Source organism: Galdieria sulphuraria (genome assembly GCF_000341285.1).
Source record: "Galdieria sulphuraria unplaced genomic scaffold scaf_40, whole genome shotgun sequence".
NCBI classification, from domain to species: Eukaryota; Rhodophyta; class Bangiophyceae; order Galdieriales; family Galdieriaceae; genus Galdieria; species Galdieria sulphuraria.
The window spans coordinates 51203-66463 of record NW_005178435.1 but is presented as its reverse complement, the minus strand read 5'-3'; the positions used below and the strand labels follow the sequence as shown (position 1 = coordinate 66463).

Here is a 15261-nt window from a genome sequence, read left to right as displayed (position 1 = left end):
CGACGCTGTAGAAACCTTAAATTGGATAAAAGAAGAAAATTCCGAATATGGTAAGAAGGCAGCAGTTCTTCCAATTGGCTTGTCGCAGGCTTTCTATTTGGCTCAGGAGGCTCAGAAAAACTTTTGTGACGAATTGGACACGACAGGTATTGATCGACCTGGGCAACTAGCCAAGCAAAAAGATACTTCAAGCAACCAGGAATCGGAGAAAACCAAAAATATAGTTGAACAGCCTTCGCCAATTGAAGCAGACTTAGAAGAAACAAATGCGGAGACGCTTGAAAGCACTGAAGAGGAGGAGAAGAACATGAATAGCTTCGCTTTCCAGTTTCGACCTTCACTCAAGCAAGTAGAGAGTGCTGTCGCAATCATAAAGGCTCAAATACAAGCAGAAGAGGCTTCTCTTGCTGAAGAAAGTCAGACTACAGAAAATGGAGTGAAAAAGCAGCGATATTGTCCGCTTCATGGATGTCATCATGAAGAAGAGGACGAGGAACTGACGGTAGAGAATTTCAATGGTATTCCAATATTCCAGGCAAAAGGTCTAACACTGTTGCAGAATGGAAGACAGCTCGTTCCTCTATTCTTTTCGAAGGATGACTGCGAAAAGGCGTGGAACCAGCTTGTTGAATCCGATTCGTCCTTACCAAAGGATTGCGATTTGGATGTTGGAACTTTGGAAGATATTTTGCAACGAATAGCTCAAAGTACGTCGCTGGAGTTTGAGTCTATAATATTTGTGGCCCCAAAAGAGTCTTTGAAAGTAATAGGAAAGGAATATCCTCTTGACGAAATTCATGGCATTCCTCGTGAGCAGCAACAAGAGCTTCTCAAACAGCAGCGCATGGAAAGACGACTGCTTAAGAAGCAGCTTAAGGAACGTCCGATACATCCACCTGCTGTTCATTTTCCAACAGCAAGAGAAGTCGCAGCTGCCGGAGGAAGTCCGGAAGCTGTTCGTGAAGCCATTCTTCGAAATATTGAACGAAAGAGGTTGTTGGATTTGCTAAGGTCCTTTCAAACCCTGCAAACCTCTTCCAAGGAGGATAAACAGTCCTCGGATATTCCTCATCGGCAAAATTTATCCGAGACGAATGAAGACCCGACTACTTTACAGTCTTCAACGACAGTTTCTCTTCGAGAACGTGCTCGTGCTGGTAAGTGGAAAAGACGCGGCGTTGCTCCTGAACATAAACATAATGCAACTTCAAACAAGGAAGTCGCAGTACAGTAAGAAGGTAGAAAAGGGGATATGTCTACTGTCATTGAGAAATAGGCAACATAATAAGGGCAAAGGAAAGTATCATAATAAATTTCGGATTTTCACTTGTGGTAAACGAGTCGTCTGCAAGATTCATTCTCTTATGAAGCACTTATATAGAACCAGTAGCTTCGCCAAGATATAAATAATGACAACAAGGCATCCAAAGAAGGACCCAAAACAAAGACTTGCCTAGTTCTTTCTCGAGCCTTAGTAATCTTACTCTCAAGTAGCACATCAAATAGTGGACTTCGAATAAGGTAATACAACAGAGCAATTCGCCTGTTCATAACCTCGGTTGACAATTCTTTCGTCTGTGCATCTTGATTGGAGCGAATATAACTAGATAGCAAATGAGAACTCGCCAACTCACAAACAAGTGCCAAACACCAGGGCTTCCATGAACGCCAGCCGTACTTCCATGCTAACAAGACATGAAGAGCGGGACGAAAAATAGAAAGTGTTTCTCCAATGTAATTCATTAATTGGCGAGCACTTTCTTCATCAGTATGAACACTTAGAAGCCTCGAAGAAGAGGTGGAACTGGATTCCACATTGAGTTCCTTTGAACACAAAGGACATAAATATTGCAAAACCCATCTTTGCTCCATATTACTTCGACTTTCAGAAACAATGTCAAAAATTTCTTCCATACTTTTGCACGATTTCTGTTCTCTTAGACTTGAGAGCCTATATATTCTTCTTCCGCTTCGTTCCCCACAATAGTAGTGCCATCTTTTTAGTCCCAATCGAGGTTGCTTTCTACCACAGATGCACTCACTATAAGTTGCAACTTGTAAGCTCTCAAATAACTTGCTGTAAAAAGATTCTTCTCTTTGCAAGTAGATAGTAAGTCGAATAATTGCTTTTGACAGCTCAACAAGGAATAGAGTTGCACACTTGTTGTCCTGACCTAGCTTCTTGACAGTTATCATCTCAATCAGGACTTCCAGGTTTTGAATGATTCGAAGCGTCAGTGCGAGACGGAATATGCTATCCGAGTGAGAAAAGTAAAGATGAACTGCAAAAATGGACTTACAGAACATTTGGACTTTTTGTAGAGCTTGCTTGCGAGACAGCAACAGGGAAGGCTAAGTTTAGCTCTCCAACGTCCTTGTATAGAGACAAAACGCCGAGAAAGGAACTTATTGCTTCTGCTCTGATATCGCTGTCTTTTCCTGTTTCCAGCAGCGCCAAAGCTTTTAAACCTTCCTCCACTAGCCTAAAGTGCGAGGCATTCTCTTTTAAAAACTGACGAATCACTTTGTCCACTTTTAACAAGTATGCACACATTTATCTTCCAATTGATTATTTTATTAATTTGACAGTTGAACAATGTTTTTACTTTGTTAATAACAGTTAAACAGCATATGTCCATTCTAAAGAAAAGATCAATGTTGTCATACATACATAACGAGAGAGCTAGTCAAGAAGAAATCCCTTTTCAGGTTGGAAAACTTCAATCTGCAACGAACAAAAAACTCTACAGCATCGAAAGAAGTAAAACATACTGCAAAATAAGTGACGATAACTTCCAAGTGTGTTATGCACACAGTTGCTATCAGACATCAGAAGAACTAGGGGAACATTTCTAAAGTTTTATTTTGAACCGTGAACTTTGGCTTTTGTACTAAAGGAACAATTTACAGCACGCCTGCCTATGCGAAACTTGACAACATGATTTTCTGTCTAAAAGTCGTCTTCGTCATCGTCAAAAGCCTTTCTCCTTGAAATCTTCAAATATCTATTAGTTCAGATAGGATTGCTTGTTTGGAATCCATACCGTTACTTTGGTTTTCTTGTCAGTCATTTCGTTAAACTGGCTTAAGAATTGCTTCAGTTGCTCTTCATCAACCTTTCCGATTCTCCCATACTGAGCAGACCGTATGAGACTGTCCTCTAACATTCTAGCCTTTTCTGGCTTCACAAGCTTTATATTTGCAAGCCTCTCGCTAGCTTCCGGTGTGAGGATCTGCTTCAACATCAACCTTCTTTGTTCTTCCAAGGCCCTAAAGAGAAACATTTATAAGAAGAGCTGTATTCGATAGATCCCTTTTCTTACTCTTGCTGCTGCTTTTTTGACTCCTCCGACTCCCCACTGGCTTTCTGAGAGCCAACGTCATACTGTTGACTCATTTTGGAAAACTTCCCAACACCAACCAAAAATGCTCAATTCTTCATTTTCAAATGTTGAACAGTCTTAAGAATTCTACTTTTTCCTTTTTCGTACTTTGTTTTGTATTGGCACTGTAAGAATAAATGAAGTGACAAAGAATCAACAAATCAAAAGAAAGGAATACTTTGAGCTCCAATGTATTGGAAACATAGAACTATTCAATGTAAGAAAAATCCAAGCCATTGAGTAAAATTGTCGTTATATCTACTTCGCTTCTAGAAAATAGCAACTACTACACAAATAGTATTATATCTGCCTCTTAAGGAAATCAAAAGATGAATTCTTTCTGCACAATGTTCTTTCTCACATAAATAGAGTTCTGAGAAGTTTTGTCTCCTCTTCCATTTCTTCTTCCGTCCTTACTCTTCTTTCTTCAGTATCTATTTCCCATTTTCTACTTCCATGTAAATAACTTGAAGATGCTTCCAACATTTCGTATCTATATATTATACAATTTTATGGGGAAAAAATAGTTCCTTGAATACTACTTACACTTGGTCATTACGTTCAAAGTCACCTGCTCTTCGAGGAATAACATGAACATGTACATGTGGAACAGTCTGTCCTGCTGCTTCTCCATCCTAACCGCGATAGTATTGGTTAAAATTGAAATCTGCTTAAAAAATTTAAGAAACCTGAACGCAGTAAGTCATAGCTTGGACATGATAATATTGTTCCAATCTTCCGCCTTTAAAAATAAGTTTCATCAAAATCCACAACTAATAAAAGTGAAGTTACCTATAAGCTGTGCAGAGTGCCATAGATCGTAAACTTCGTTAAGGTCCAGCTCTTTAAATCGTTTGACCACTCTTTTGGGAATAACAAGTACGTGACCAGGTACTATAGGTTTCAAATTGACAATACCGTATGACAGTTTGGAAACGTAAAAGACCTCCTTTCAAGAAATAAAATCATACGTCAGTTGTTGCAGAACCAAACTCACGACAGATTTCTTTAATAGGAACGGTCCAAAGTGAAAATTTCCAGTAAAGGGTTCTCTAGAATATTCCATAGTTGATAGAGTGTTTTGAAACCTTCTAACGCCACTCACAGAAGAGAACAGTTTGTTAAAACGACTCAGGAAACTTGTTGTTACGAAGCTGGAATGCCAATGAATCATTTCAACATTTGATGTTGTAGATGTTTCGTTTGTTACTCAACGATCGTGTATTGCTTGAAAGAAGCAACTATTGGACGCAATCCATTGTTTATGGCAGAAAGCTATTTCATGCTGTTGAAGAACAACCTTCGATAAACTTGGGAAGTATTCGGGATAATCCAGGTGCTAGGAAAAAGGTACAGTCTTCTAGTCGTCTCTTATGGATATATCAACGTCGTTTGTGTGCAGAAAAAAAGAGTAGGACGTGGAAACGGTAGTGGCTGCGGCAATTATTGTGGAAGAGGAATAAAAGGACAAAAGAAACGACAAGGAGGTCACGTAAAGCCTTGGTTTGAAGGTGGTCAAACGCCTCTTTTCAAAAGACTACCACAGCATAAATTTCCAAAGACGTATGTTGTTATTTTATTTTTCAACTGGATCATATTATATCGTTGAGGTTTAGTTGGTATGACAACCACGAGTTGGTATTTTTGTCTGAGGTTCAGCGTCTTGTGGATATTGGCAAGCTGAATCCTTCGCAACCGGTTAACTTTAAAGAACTATTTCGTCACGGTATTATACGAATGCCTTATAGAGGAGTTCGTCTAGTGGCTCGAGTATGTTGTTTCTATTCGTTGGAATATTGAGTGTTTTTATGTTTCTCGTTAGGAGGTCGAATTATTTTCAACGAGTCTCGATTTTGAGGTTACTTCGTGTACCCGTGAAGCAGCTCATTTGATATTAGAAAGTGGAGGTACTCTTTCACTGGCTTATTACACAAGACCAGGAATAGAAGTCTTACTGAATCCTGAACGTTGGACAAGGCGTGATCTTCCTTTACCTCCTTTTGTAAGAGAGATATTCTTTATTTTGGACTTTTATTCACAAAAATTTGCTCTTTAGGAACAACCTCCGCAACGACTTGCTGCGTTTTATAATGACTGGAGTGAAAAGGGAGTTCCAGTCAGAAAAATCAAAACGTTGGATGACTTGGTTGAACCTTCAGAAGCACTTTTAGAGGTTAGAAAATTCAGAACTCTCAAGCAGTTGTTTGAAGAGGAACGGAAGAATAAGCAAATGGAACAGACTACCAATTCGTAAAGAGGAATGATTTGGATTTTTATAGAGATAAAATGCTGTTTAAATGAAAATGGTTTGTTGAAAATGGGGGAGTTTCAGAAAGTGCAACGATGAAGTTGTTCATGTAATGATGAATATGATAAAGATATATGGAACGCCTTTATAGAAAACCTTGGCATATGATTAGAGCAGTTGACACCAAAAATAGTAGAGTGTCATACAATTTTCTTTTGAAAGAGTCTTTAGAACAATTTCCTTTCGCTTTGCTGGTAACAGATTGTCACGACGTGTGGTCGCAAGTTTCTTCAACTGAAGTATTTCGAAAACAAGTTCAGGTTGGTCAATTCTTCTGATAATCTTTTTTTACGGCTCAAAGAATTAGGAGTTTCTTCCAGGGTTTCTTGGTCCAAGTCAACCTGAACAGCCATTGCTTGACTTGATTAGGGAGAAGCTTTTGGCAGCACAAATAAGAACAAGTGATCAAGAGAACAGACTCCAGTTCTTGGCAGATATAAACGATGATATTTTGCTTCTGTCTTTGGATATCGTACTTTCGGAAGTATCCTTTACTTGGACCTTTCGTTGTACGCATCACAAACAAGATTGTCAGTTATTCTTGTCTGAGCTTCTTGTTTATCCGTTGTTGAACACTTTAAAAATACTGAACGAAGAGAAGTATGCTCTAGTAGATATCATTGCTAGAAAAGACAAAGAAATTTCCGAATACAAAAGTTTTTTTGGTACTATTCCCAAAGTATCCGTATCTACGCAACCATTTTCTTTGGAGAATTTTGATCATCATTATACAGTGGAATCGTATATAACTAACTATATAGCGACATCAAACACAAATGATGTTTGGACTTTGCATACATCCCAGTTGTTTGCTTCTGTAATTGCTTTGGATGAAAATCAGAAGCAGAAACTGTCTAAACTGTTGGGTCAAAATGTTGGTGAAACTGTTGACTCTACGGATTCCACTGTGCAAAGCGAACTGAAAATGGAAACCCATAAAGAGCTCAAGGTCTCAAGGGAAAACCTCGAATGCGAAGACAGTCTTATTGATCAAAGCTTTGCTGGTCGTACATCTGATGAGCAGAAGCAACCGACAGAACTACGCACTCGAAGTAAATTGTTGAAAACAATGTCTTCTGAAGAGAGAGTTGGAGAAAATGTGAAGAAAAAGAAGCGCCTTTTCTGAAGCTTTTTTTGATCCAGTAGAATTGGTAAGATTGAATGAAATAGGCTTGTCTTCGTTTGTTGCGCCACTAGTTGACTTTGGTTCCTATGTTATTTTTGCTGTAGCTACCTGAGAGAAAGACATATTTGCTTTTAAAGTTTTTTACTGTTTATTTATTTTGTATAATACCTTGTCGATTTGACACAAACAGCTTTCTCTCGTTGTATTCTATACATTTGTCCTGAGAATCTTTAAAGATGTTCTGAAGAGTTGGATTATTTGTAATTCACTTGTTTGGATTTGGCCCAATCGTCCGCTTTACACTTGTTTGAATTTGAAAATGTCGTCAGATGAAGAAGATGACTTGCCTCCTCCTTTTCACTCTGTGAATATGGAAAACACAAGAAACGAAAAGATAGAAATAATTTTAAGAGACACAAACTGCTGGAGTTACAAAGGTGAATTCCAAAGTCCTATCAAAGAGGGGAAGTTTCACTGTCATTCGTCCTCCTCGTTAAGGGACGAGAATGTTGCTTGTTCCAAACCCAGCTCGGACAATAATAGTCTGTGTTCGTTAGAATCACTTATAGTTTGTCTTAGTAGTAAGGCTCTTCAAAGTCCTTTTGGCTTTAAACTATACGACTGCCTGAAGAAGGAAATGCTATCTCAAGTATATGAAGGTACAGCAATGAAGACATCCTGTATTTATTGGAGTCGAAATATATCCAATCCTCTCGTATGTTATATGCTGGAAGAGAATTGATTAATTTATAGCAATTTTTAGATAGAAGCTCCTGTCCTACATTTATGTTCAGCTGAAGAATTTCTCGAACATTGTGTTTCAGAAGAAAGCTTATTGAACTTTGCACGCATGTTGAAGAACTTGGGCCATGGAGGTCGAAACGAATTGGTTTTGTTTGGACATGCAGAGTTGAAACAAAAGTGTTGCTCGATTCGAAACTCACACAAAGATGTATCGCAGTTGGAGAGAATAAAGGTTTGTTGTCTACTAAAGATATTTACTTTATCTAAACTATCTCCTTAGGAATTTTCGCTACTACTATATGTAAAGGAATTTATTCATTGCATATGGATGAATAACGTCGATCAAGTCGCAGCTTATATTATGCATATAACGAAGGCTGCAGACAGCCTTTTGAGAAAGTGAGGCTCGAGAATTTTTTTTGTGTCTTATCTAGTTCTCAAACGTCAACCCTTTTTTTAGAGGACCTAGAGAAAGAACGAAACTAAGTGAGTTTGGGAACCGCAGGAGATTTGCAGAAGCATCGAAAGCTTCGAAAAATTCTTTAAGAGATATTTACAAACTGATCCTGGAAAGAACTTTGGGACGCCGAAGCAAAGCAGTTGAAACAGTTATTGCTGTATACCCAACATTGTATCATTTGAGAACTGCCATTTCCAAACACAATGAACAGGAATTCGTAAAGGAATTGACTAAAATGTCAGCCTCGACAGCTAAAAGTGGCTCTCGTACCATTTCTACCAAAATGGCATTACAAATTTATCATTGCTTTCTACTAACTTGATTGATTATGCTAAGACTTATTTGCACAAACCTGTGCAGCAAAAATGTCTACCTGAAAGTGCTGAGGTATGACATCAGAAACTTTAGCTCATCAGAGCATCCTTCAAAGATTGGGGCACTCAACCACGTAGCCGTTGCAGTGAACAACTTACAAAAGGCAGTAGATTATTACAGAGAAGCACTCGGCGCCACTGTAAGTGAGCCACAAAAATTACCCGAGCACGGAGTAACAGTTGTATTCGTACGGCTTGGCAATACAAATATCGAACTTTTAGAACCACTGGGAAGCTCTAGTCCTATTTCTAAATTCTTAGAAACCAACAAATCAGGTGGCCTTCATCATATTTGTTTGGAAGTCGAAAACATAAATAGTGCCATGCAACGCGCGAAGAGTTATGGCATACGATGCTTGACTGAAGAACCTAGAATTGGTGCTCACGGCAAACCAGTTGTTTTTTTGCATCCTAAAGATTGTAATGGAGTTTTGACAGAGTTGGAACAAAAGTAATGAGAAAACCTAGAAGGAACCAAATATTTGTCTAAAATACTTTCATATGAATATTTTTTTGACAATCAATGTATATTCTTTTTTATTATTGTATAATTTTCAAGTGGATTGATGTATTCTACTCAGTGTTCCAAAACAGAAGACTCGGATAAACTTTCGGCCACTGTCACATCTGTTATGAATATGCACAGAGTCTCATTGAAAACAGACGAGGAAAACTTAGAAAGTAGTGACTACACTTTGACTAATATTCAAAGTCGTCATCCCCCTGATGGTTCAGAAAATCCGACAGTAAGCGGATCTGATAGTTGGAAGAGAAAGTCAAAGGAAGAAGAGAACGCAAATTATACAACGACACTTTCTTCTAACTTGCTTGCAACTCCAAGTAATGAGGGAAGCAGTTTACTATCTCCTAGAATCCTAACTGAATATATTCCCACACAATCAACAGTATGAGTAGTAGACTTGAAGATTGTTGAATATTGTCTGATGTGTATTTTTAAGCCTTTGATATTTGAAGATATTGGTTTGGACGTCGGGACACTTGAATCTATTTTACAACTTCCTCCTTCGATAGCTTTGCGCTTTGCAACCAAAGCAGAAGAAAGCACTACCAGAAGTGTGAACATTCTGGTGTTTGGAAAAAGAGGAAGTGGAAAGACGACGCTTATTAATTCTCTTCTGGGTCAGGTTGTCGTATTTCATTTGTTGTTGGAAGCTATCTGACCTCTGATATTAGCAATTGGGTCATACGGATGCCTTTCGAGTAGGTACCAACAGCATTGAACAAGTCTTGGATAAGTTGAAAGCTACAGACACAAGCATATGTTTCATTGACACACCTGGAATTGATGTATGAATAGCAAACTATATTGCTTTTTCAGTATCGTTTACTGAGTATTGTCTTATTCTATGGACCATTAGGATAATTCATCAAGTTTTGTTATATTGGATAATATTGTGGATTATATTCGAAATCGTCCCATACACGCTATACTTTATGTTGAAAGGTAGTTTTCAAGGACGAAAGTCTCATTTCTAAACTCAAAAACCATAGGCTTTCAGACTCCAGATTGTCTTCATTTTCCTTGAAAGTAATTGAGACCATTACAAAAAAGTTGGGCTCCAGAGTTTGGAGAAAAGTTAGTAGTTATTTAATATATTTTTCTTGTAGACTAAGTTTGGATAGGTCATCATTGTTTTTACTTTTGGTTATATATTTCCTCCCATTGAATATAGTTTTGAAGAATTTGTGAGAACAAGAGCGACGAGGTATTATTGATATTGATTCACAATGCTTTAAAAAAACATTCTCTTAGTTTAAGGCGCATGATTCGAGATGCAATAGATGATCAAGAACTTCAACTACCTGTTGCTTTATCAGAAACCTCGAAACTTTGTCCCACGAATGATCAAGGTAGTCCTATTGAATATTTCGACTTGTACTTAGCAACTTTAGGACTAAAAATACTTCCTGACGGAATTGCATGGTTTCCCGCTTTGATGGATATACTTTGTCGTCGTATATTATACGGTGTTCCTTTGACATATTCTGCAACTGAACAAGGTATCTCATATCTCCATTTAAGATGTTTTGTCGTTCTCTTAAGATTAATGTAGTTTCTTGGAATCAAACTTTATCAAAGGAGCGATGGTTGATAATCAGTGCAGCAGTATTAGGAGGTATGCTCAATATTTATTCAAGTCACTTCAATTCATTTCTTTGATAAGGTTTTATTTCCAGAACTTTATTTGCCAGTCAGAATAATGTTGATAATTCCAGTCAACAAGGCAAGTCATACCAAGTTAAACGAAAATACAACAACAAAAATCATACGGGGACTGCAATGGACCAAAAAAGTCCTTTTTGGTGGCTATTCAAATCATAGTTTTATTCAGTTGTTTGGTTGTTTCCGCGTTTGAGTTCCTTAATTACGGAAGCAAGAGCGTAGGGGTCAAAACCTTGTTCTAATAGTTCAATGGCTACTTGTAAAGTTTCTCGGTCCAAGCCTGTTTCTAAAAGCTTTGCTATTTCGTAGGACACTAAAAATATGGTTGATTTTTTCACAGTTTAGAAAACAATAACTTACTTTCTAATATTTCGTTCTTCTTTTCTACCGCTTGTTGTTGTTCTAAAGTTTCTTTGGCAAAAGGCATTCCATTCGTGTCCCGATTTGAAATCATTTTTTTTGGCGCAATTGAGAGATGTCGTCTCCTTATGAGAATATTCAATATGTTGAAGAGCTCCTCACAAGTTTTCTGTTCAATAGTGCAACTAGTTCAAAAATAGAATGGAAGGAAATAGAAAGATTACGAGAAGTAGTTGGAATGACTTTTCAAAATTTAAATATTATGGTTGGTTGGCAGTAAAACCATTTCGTTCTTCAGACAGCTCAGTTGAAATAGCTTCTTGACACCGTCCTACTTGAGTTATTTGAGGATGTTTTTCAGAAAATCTGTGATCCGTTGATAAGTCAACTCATAGAAAACTTAGAAAATCCTTCAAGAAGAGGTGAAGTGAGTATCTCATCGTCAGGACAGATTTCTCATATAGAACTTCTGACCAGCTCTCTTTAGTTGCTATTACACGTCAACGAATCTTTTGAACAGCTTGTAGAGTTTCATAAAAGGTCAGTCTGTGAACTTAGACCCGGGTCATTGAGTACATTGACTCTGTAGTTGTAACGAGTTGCTGCTTTGGGTTGGAAGTGTTTTCTCCAACAAAGAAACTGCAGTGCTTGAGAATAGCTTCGACACTTGGTTTTCCTGTGTATGTCTACCTTCTTAGTTTGATCGATTCTTTAGAATTCATTCTCAGTAGAAACTGACAAGCATTGTAACGCCACATTTTGAAGAGTTTCTAAAGACTTTTGCAAAAGCTAGTTTCCATAGGGTTGATTGGAGCCATTCCGAATCGGAGACAGTGAAATATTCATCGCAAGGTAATCCTTTCATTTTTTGATGAATATCTATTTGCCGTTGACTTGTTCTTTAGACTTTTTCACTCTTTGTGATCATTTAGAGTCTTTGGGTTTGTCAGTTTTAGTTTTGCAAGTTTTATACGGGGTCATATTGAATGAACTCGAGGTGAATAATTCAGTCGATTGTCTTACAACTACTAACCATTGTTCTCGCAGTCGTTATTGAAAATTCATGCAGAAAAGAATTTCAACATTCGAGTATTGCCATTTCTTAGTAATTGGTTATATAGTGAAGTTTTAAACTGGCTACGTTGGATTCTTGGAGTCAGAACTGAGGCCAATGTACCAGGCTCCCAGTTGTCTAATCTTTCACCATTGCCTTGCCATCAAAGTCCTTTGTTGCTAGACAGAATGTCGCCAACTTGCAAAAATCAAATCATCGAAGACGGAGACACCAGAAGATCCAAGGACCGATATTTAGCGAAAGAGAAGCTTTATACTCAATGGTATCTACGTCTAGACCATCTTATCGCTCAAGAACTTGCAAGATTAAGAATTAGTGAAATGTTTGATATCGTAGTTGATTATCCAGATAGCTTGCCTGCATTGGAAGATCTCAAAGAATGTTTACAAAAAACAGACCAGAAGCTTGAATTGGCTAAAGCTTTCAAGTCACAACTCAACAATCGCTTGTTACATGCTGGAGCGACCACATCAGACATTCTGGCGACTTATGTACATGCCATTCATTCCCTTCGAATTGTAGACCCCGATGGCAATGTTCTTTCATATATAAGCAAACCAGTGAGGAAATACCTTCAGAATAGATCGGATACAATACGATGTATCATTTATGGAATAACTAACGAATCAGAGGATGAAGCCTTTCGGGATTTGATTTCCATGTCACGAAATATGACAGAAGATGACGAAGAAGCGATAGGTATGGAGGAGTTTTCATGTCGGGTCAATTTGAACAATTGTTTATGTAATTACTTGAAGATTCCAAATGGAATCCACAACCTGCGGATGCTCCTTATGATGAATACGTTTCTGGAATGAATGATGCCTTTGGAATTTTATTAAGTATATATGGGTAGGTCACTTTGATCATTTATCATTTATTACATTGATATTGAATATTTGTTTAGTTCAAAGGAATCCTTCTTAAATGAGTACAGAATGGCATTAGCTGATAGAATCCTTAAAAGCCTTGACCTTCAACTGGACAAAGAGGTATAATACTGAAATAAGGATGTAGTGCTTTACTAAGGTTTTCCATTTCTTCAGACCCGAAATGTCGAACTTCTCAAGCTACGTTTTGGAGAAGGCTCCTTGCACTCTTGTGACATCATGTTGCGGGATCTAAGAGAGTCCAGGCGCCTCCTCACTAGTGCAAAACATGAAAAAATGTCTTGGAAAGACGAGGGTTTCGAAATAGTAATTCGCTCAAAAGTATGCAGCAACTACAGTTGTCGAGTATTGAATAATGAACTGACGTATCATTAGATCGTATGGCCCGAACTTGCAGATGAAAGCTTCGTTCCTCCTCTTGAGATTCGTTACGCTCTGGACTCATTCCAGAAACACTTTGAAGAGATAAAAACGCCTCGAAAACTTTTATGGGATCTGAGTTGTGGAGGTACGATATGTATATGTCAACTCGTGTGCTGACTAAAATAATTTTTGGTGCTTAAATGTTAGCTATGAAACTATCATTGACTACAAATAGTGGCCAAGTGATTAGCGTTCGAGTGAGTCCACTGCAAGGTTGCGTGCTTATGTTATTTGGAAGACGAAGCAAATGGAATATTCGACAAATGTGTGACGAACTTTCTGTTAGCGCGGATTTCCTAAAACGCAAGATACGTCCATTGGTCAATCAAGGTCTTCTGCAGGAAGTAAGTGTAAACTCAACTGTGAACTATTCCTTACTTGGTTAAACTAGTTGGACGGAGAAATCTATGAGTTTATAGAAAGTCAAGAAAGAAACTTCGATCAAGAGGAACTCATCGTGGAGGAAGAAACTGTAGCTGAGGAAGAACGCATTAGTGAACAAACAAGTTCTAGCAATATTTGGATCTACGAAAGATATATATACGGAATCTTGGAAAGTTTTCAGGCGCTACCTTTGGAACGAATCCATAAACTTCTCAAAGTAAGTATCCTGCCAAAGGGCTCCACTTTTCATTATCAAAATACAAACTTAGGTATTTGTCATCAATCCGCGTTATGACAAAACTGAATATGAATTGAATGGACTTTTAACCAATTTGGTCCAACAACAGAAGCTTCAATGCACCAATGGCCTATTTATGGTGAATAAGTCAGGTCCTTAGCCATGACTTCGTCTCTAGTAGAATTACACTGTAAGACTGATCAGTTTTGTTTGGAACTTTTACAAAGTAAGAGTGATTCGTTGTTGAAGCTTTCCGAGAGTTTTCGTCTTCGCATAATTACGTCTTCAGAAAGAACCAAGCTCACTTCAAAACAAAAAACTGAGGTTGTTTACCAACCTCAAGCTGGAGTCGTTTCTGAATTTCTTCACGAAGACTTTTTTCATAGGAAAGATTTCCCCAACGCTGCAAGTTACTTTCAACCACAGAAGTATTTTCGTAGTTTGGAATCTAAGAGTCTAGGTCATCTTTTGGCATATAGTCCTGAAGTTTCTTCTACCCAAGACGTAGCCCGTTCTCTTTTTGAAAGTTTGAATTTGAAAAATGTGGTAGTTGTAGCAGAAAGTCAAACCAAAGGAAGAGGTCGAAGAACCAATCAGTGGCAAACGGAGTTTGGGTCTCTCGCGTTTTCAACAGTTTGTTCATATTCATTGTACTCCACTAGGACTCCATCTTCAGTGAAAGGCACTGTTCAGTTACAACCTTGGCGAAGTGTGTCCTTTATTCAGTATCTTGTTGCTCTTGCAATAGTGGAAGTGGTCAAGGATGGTAAGTGCTAACGTTGTTTGTTTTGTCTTTCTATATTAATGAACCGTCTCTGAAGATGCGACTTGGAAATGCTTACCTTTACGAATCAAGTGGCCAAATGACTTATATTTGGATGACCAAAAAGTCGGTGGAGTTCTTTGTGAGGGAACAGTTTGGAAGGATGAATTAACTTTAATTATTGGAGTTGGTTTGAATGTAAATAATTCCCATCCTACAACATGCCTATCGACGTGGCTTCAACGACTTTTACCTAAGGATACTTCTGCTAAGATAGATAGAGAATGTCTTTTGGCACGATTGATGAGTCATTTTGAGGATATGTATGATCGTTTTCTACAAGATGGCTTTCAACAATTTCTTCCGCGCTTCTTGAGTCATTGGTTACACTCTGGACAACGATTGCAACTTTTCTCCGCTAAACAAGAGAAAATTTTGGGATATGCTTTTGTTGAAAATTTATCAGAAGAAGGAAATATTTTGGTTCGTGACGAGCAAGGGCGCTTGATTCCTTTGGCTCCTGACTTGTCTAGTTTGGATTGGCATCA

General features: G+C 38.0%; 10 protein-coding genes across 11 annotated transcripts; 7 read left to right on the top strand and 3 right to left on the bottom strand.

Annotated features, from left to right (window-relative positions):
• Nucleotides 1–1348, top strand: Gasu_44080 (chloroplast inner membrane import protein Tic22, putative; the record flags this gene model as incomplete). Its single annotated transcript, XM_005704534.1, has 1 exon — nucleotides 1–1348. The coding sequence occupies one exon, from the start codon at nucleotides 308–310 to the stop codon at nucleotides 1232–1234; it is 927 nt and encodes a 308-aa protein (XP_005704591.1). The 3' UTR covers nucleotides 1235–1348.
• Nucleotides 1349–1352: 4 nt separating this feature from the next.
• On the bottom strand, nucleotides 1353–2583 carry Gasu_44070 (uncharacterized protein). The gene is made up of 3 exons (XM_005704533.1): nucleotides 2301–2583; nucleotides 1437–2254; nucleotides 1353–1390 (listed from the first exon to the last, which is right to left on the bottom strand). Exons 1-3 carry the CDS (start codon nucleotides 2552–2554, stop codon nucleotides 1374–1376), a joined length of 1089 nt encoding a protein of 362 aa, XP_005704590.1. The 5' UTR covers nucleotides 2555–2583; the 3' UTR covers nucleotides 1353–1373.
• A 3-nt stretch (nucleotides 2584–2586) lies between these two features.
• Nucleotides 2587–3443, bottom strand: Gasu_44060 (double-stranded DNA-binding family protein). Its single transcript, XM_005704532.1, has 3 exons — nucleotides 3324–3443; nucleotides 3045–3270; nucleotides 2587–2995 (listed from the first exon to the last, which is right to left on the bottom strand). The coding sequence occupies exons 1-3, from the start codon at nucleotides 3395–3397 to the stop codon at nucleotides 2951–2953; spliced, it is 345 nt and encodes a 114-aa protein (XP_005704589.1). The 5' UTR covers nucleotides 3398–3443; the 3' UTR covers nucleotides 2587–2950.
• Nucleotides 3444–3452: 9 nt separating this feature from the next.
• Nucleotides 3453–4463, bottom strand: Gasu_44050 (bis(5'-adenosyl)-triphosphatase). Its single transcript, XM_005704531.1, has 5 exons — nucleotides 4381–4463; nucleotides 4176–4332; nucleotides 4073–4125; nucleotides 3930–4018; nucleotides 3453–3876 (listed from the first exon to the last, which is right to left on the bottom strand). Exons 1-5 carry the CDS (start codon nucleotides 4447–4449, stop codon nucleotides 3741–3743), a joined length of 504 nt encoding a protein of 167 aa, XP_005704588.1. The 5' UTR covers nucleotides 4450–4463; the 3' UTR covers nucleotides 3453–3740.
• Nucleotides 4464–4473: 10 nt separating this feature from the next.
• On the top strand, nucleotides 4474–5788 carry Gasu_44040 (50S ribosomal protein L15 (mitochondria)). Its single transcript, XM_005704530.1, has 5 exons — nucleotides 4474–4733; nucleotides 4786–4946; nucleotides 5000–5153; nucleotides 5206–5385; nucleotides 5440–5788. Exons 1-5 carry the CDS (start codon nucleotides 4578–4580, stop codon nucleotides 5635–5637), a joined length of 849 nt encoding a protein of 282 aa, XP_005704587.1. The 5' UTR covers nucleotides 4474–4577; the 3' UTR covers nucleotides 5638–5788.
• A 5-nt stretch (nucleotides 5789–5793) lies between these two features.
• Nucleotides 5794–6978, top strand: Gasu_44030 (non-homologous end-joining factor 1). The gene is made up of 2 exons (XM_005704529.1): nucleotides 5794–5951; nucleotides 5999–6978. Exons 1-2 carry the CDS (start codon nucleotides 5796–5798, stop codon nucleotides 6815–6817), a joined length of 975 nt encoding a protein of 324 aa, XP_005704586.1. The 5' UTR covers nucleotides 5794–5795; the 3' UTR covers nucleotides 6818–6978.
• Nucleotides 6979–6983: 5 nt separating this feature from the next.
• Gasu_44020 (uncharacterized protein) lies at nucleotides 6984–8228 on the top strand. Its single transcript, XM_005704528.1, has 2 exons — nucleotides 6984–7532; nucleotides 7581–8228. Exons 1-2 carry the CDS (start codon nucleotides 7137–7139, stop codon nucleotides 7839–7841), a joined length of 657 nt encoding a protein of 218 aa, XP_005704585.1. The 5' UTR covers nucleotides 6984–7136; the 3' UTR covers nucleotides 7842–8228.
• A 5-nt stretch (nucleotides 8229–8233) lies between these two features.
• On the top strand, nucleotides 8234–8918 carry Gasu_44010 (methylmalonyl-CoA epimerase). The gene has a single exon (XM_005704527.1). It carries the CDS (start codon nucleotides 8350–8352, stop codon nucleotides 8848–8850), a length of 501 nt encoding a protein of 166 aa, XP_005704584.1. The 5' UTR covers nucleotides 8234–8349; the 3' UTR covers nucleotides 8851–8918.
• A 5-nt stretch (nucleotides 8919–8923) lies between these two features.
• Gasu_44000 (chloroplast envelope protein translocase family) lies at nucleotides 8924–10918 on the top strand. Of its 2 annotated transcripts, XM_005704525.1 has the most exons (10): nucleotides 8924–9300; nucleotides 9355–9540; nucleotides 9590–9703; nucleotides 9775–9860; nucleotides 9908–9992; nucleotides 10040–10122; nucleotides 10170–10267; nucleotides 10310–10417; nucleotides 10471–10533; nucleotides 10582–10918. In XM_005704525.1, the coding sequence occupies exons 1-10, from the start codon at nucleotides 8962–8964 to the stop codon at nucleotides 10737–10739; spliced, it is 1320 nt and encodes a 439-aa protein (XP_005704582.1). In that variant the 5' UTR covers nucleotides 8924–8961; the 3' UTR covers nucleotides 10740–10918. The 2 variants fall into 2 exon arrangements, with proteins under 2 accessions (XP_005704582.1, XP_005704583.1); XM_005704526.1 differs by having other exon boundaries at nucleotides 10471–10658.
• Nucleotides 10919–10933: 15 nt separating this feature from the next.
• Gasu_43990 (anaphase-promoting complex subunit 2) lies at nucleotides 10934–15258 on the top strand. Its single transcript, XM_005704524.1, has 17 exons — nucleotides 10934–11205; nucleotides 11257–11367; nucleotides 11428–11480; nucleotides 11530–11620; nucleotides 11672–11792; nucleotides 11846–11937; nucleotides 11988–12714; nucleotides 12774–12867; nucleotides 12923–13007; nucleotides 13062–13226; nucleotides 13281–13413; nucleotides 13476–13672; nucleotides 13720–13929; nucleotides 13982–14089; nucleotides 14146–14716; nucleotides 14772–15163; nucleotides 15213–15258. Exons 1-17 carry the CDS (start codon nucleotides 11056–11058, stop codon nucleotides 15219–15221), a joined length of 3309 nt encoding a protein of 1102 aa, XP_005704581.1. The 5' UTR covers nucleotides 10934–11055; the 3' UTR covers nucleotides 15222–15258.
• The last annotated feature ends 3 nt before the right edge of the window (nucleotides 15259–15261 follow it).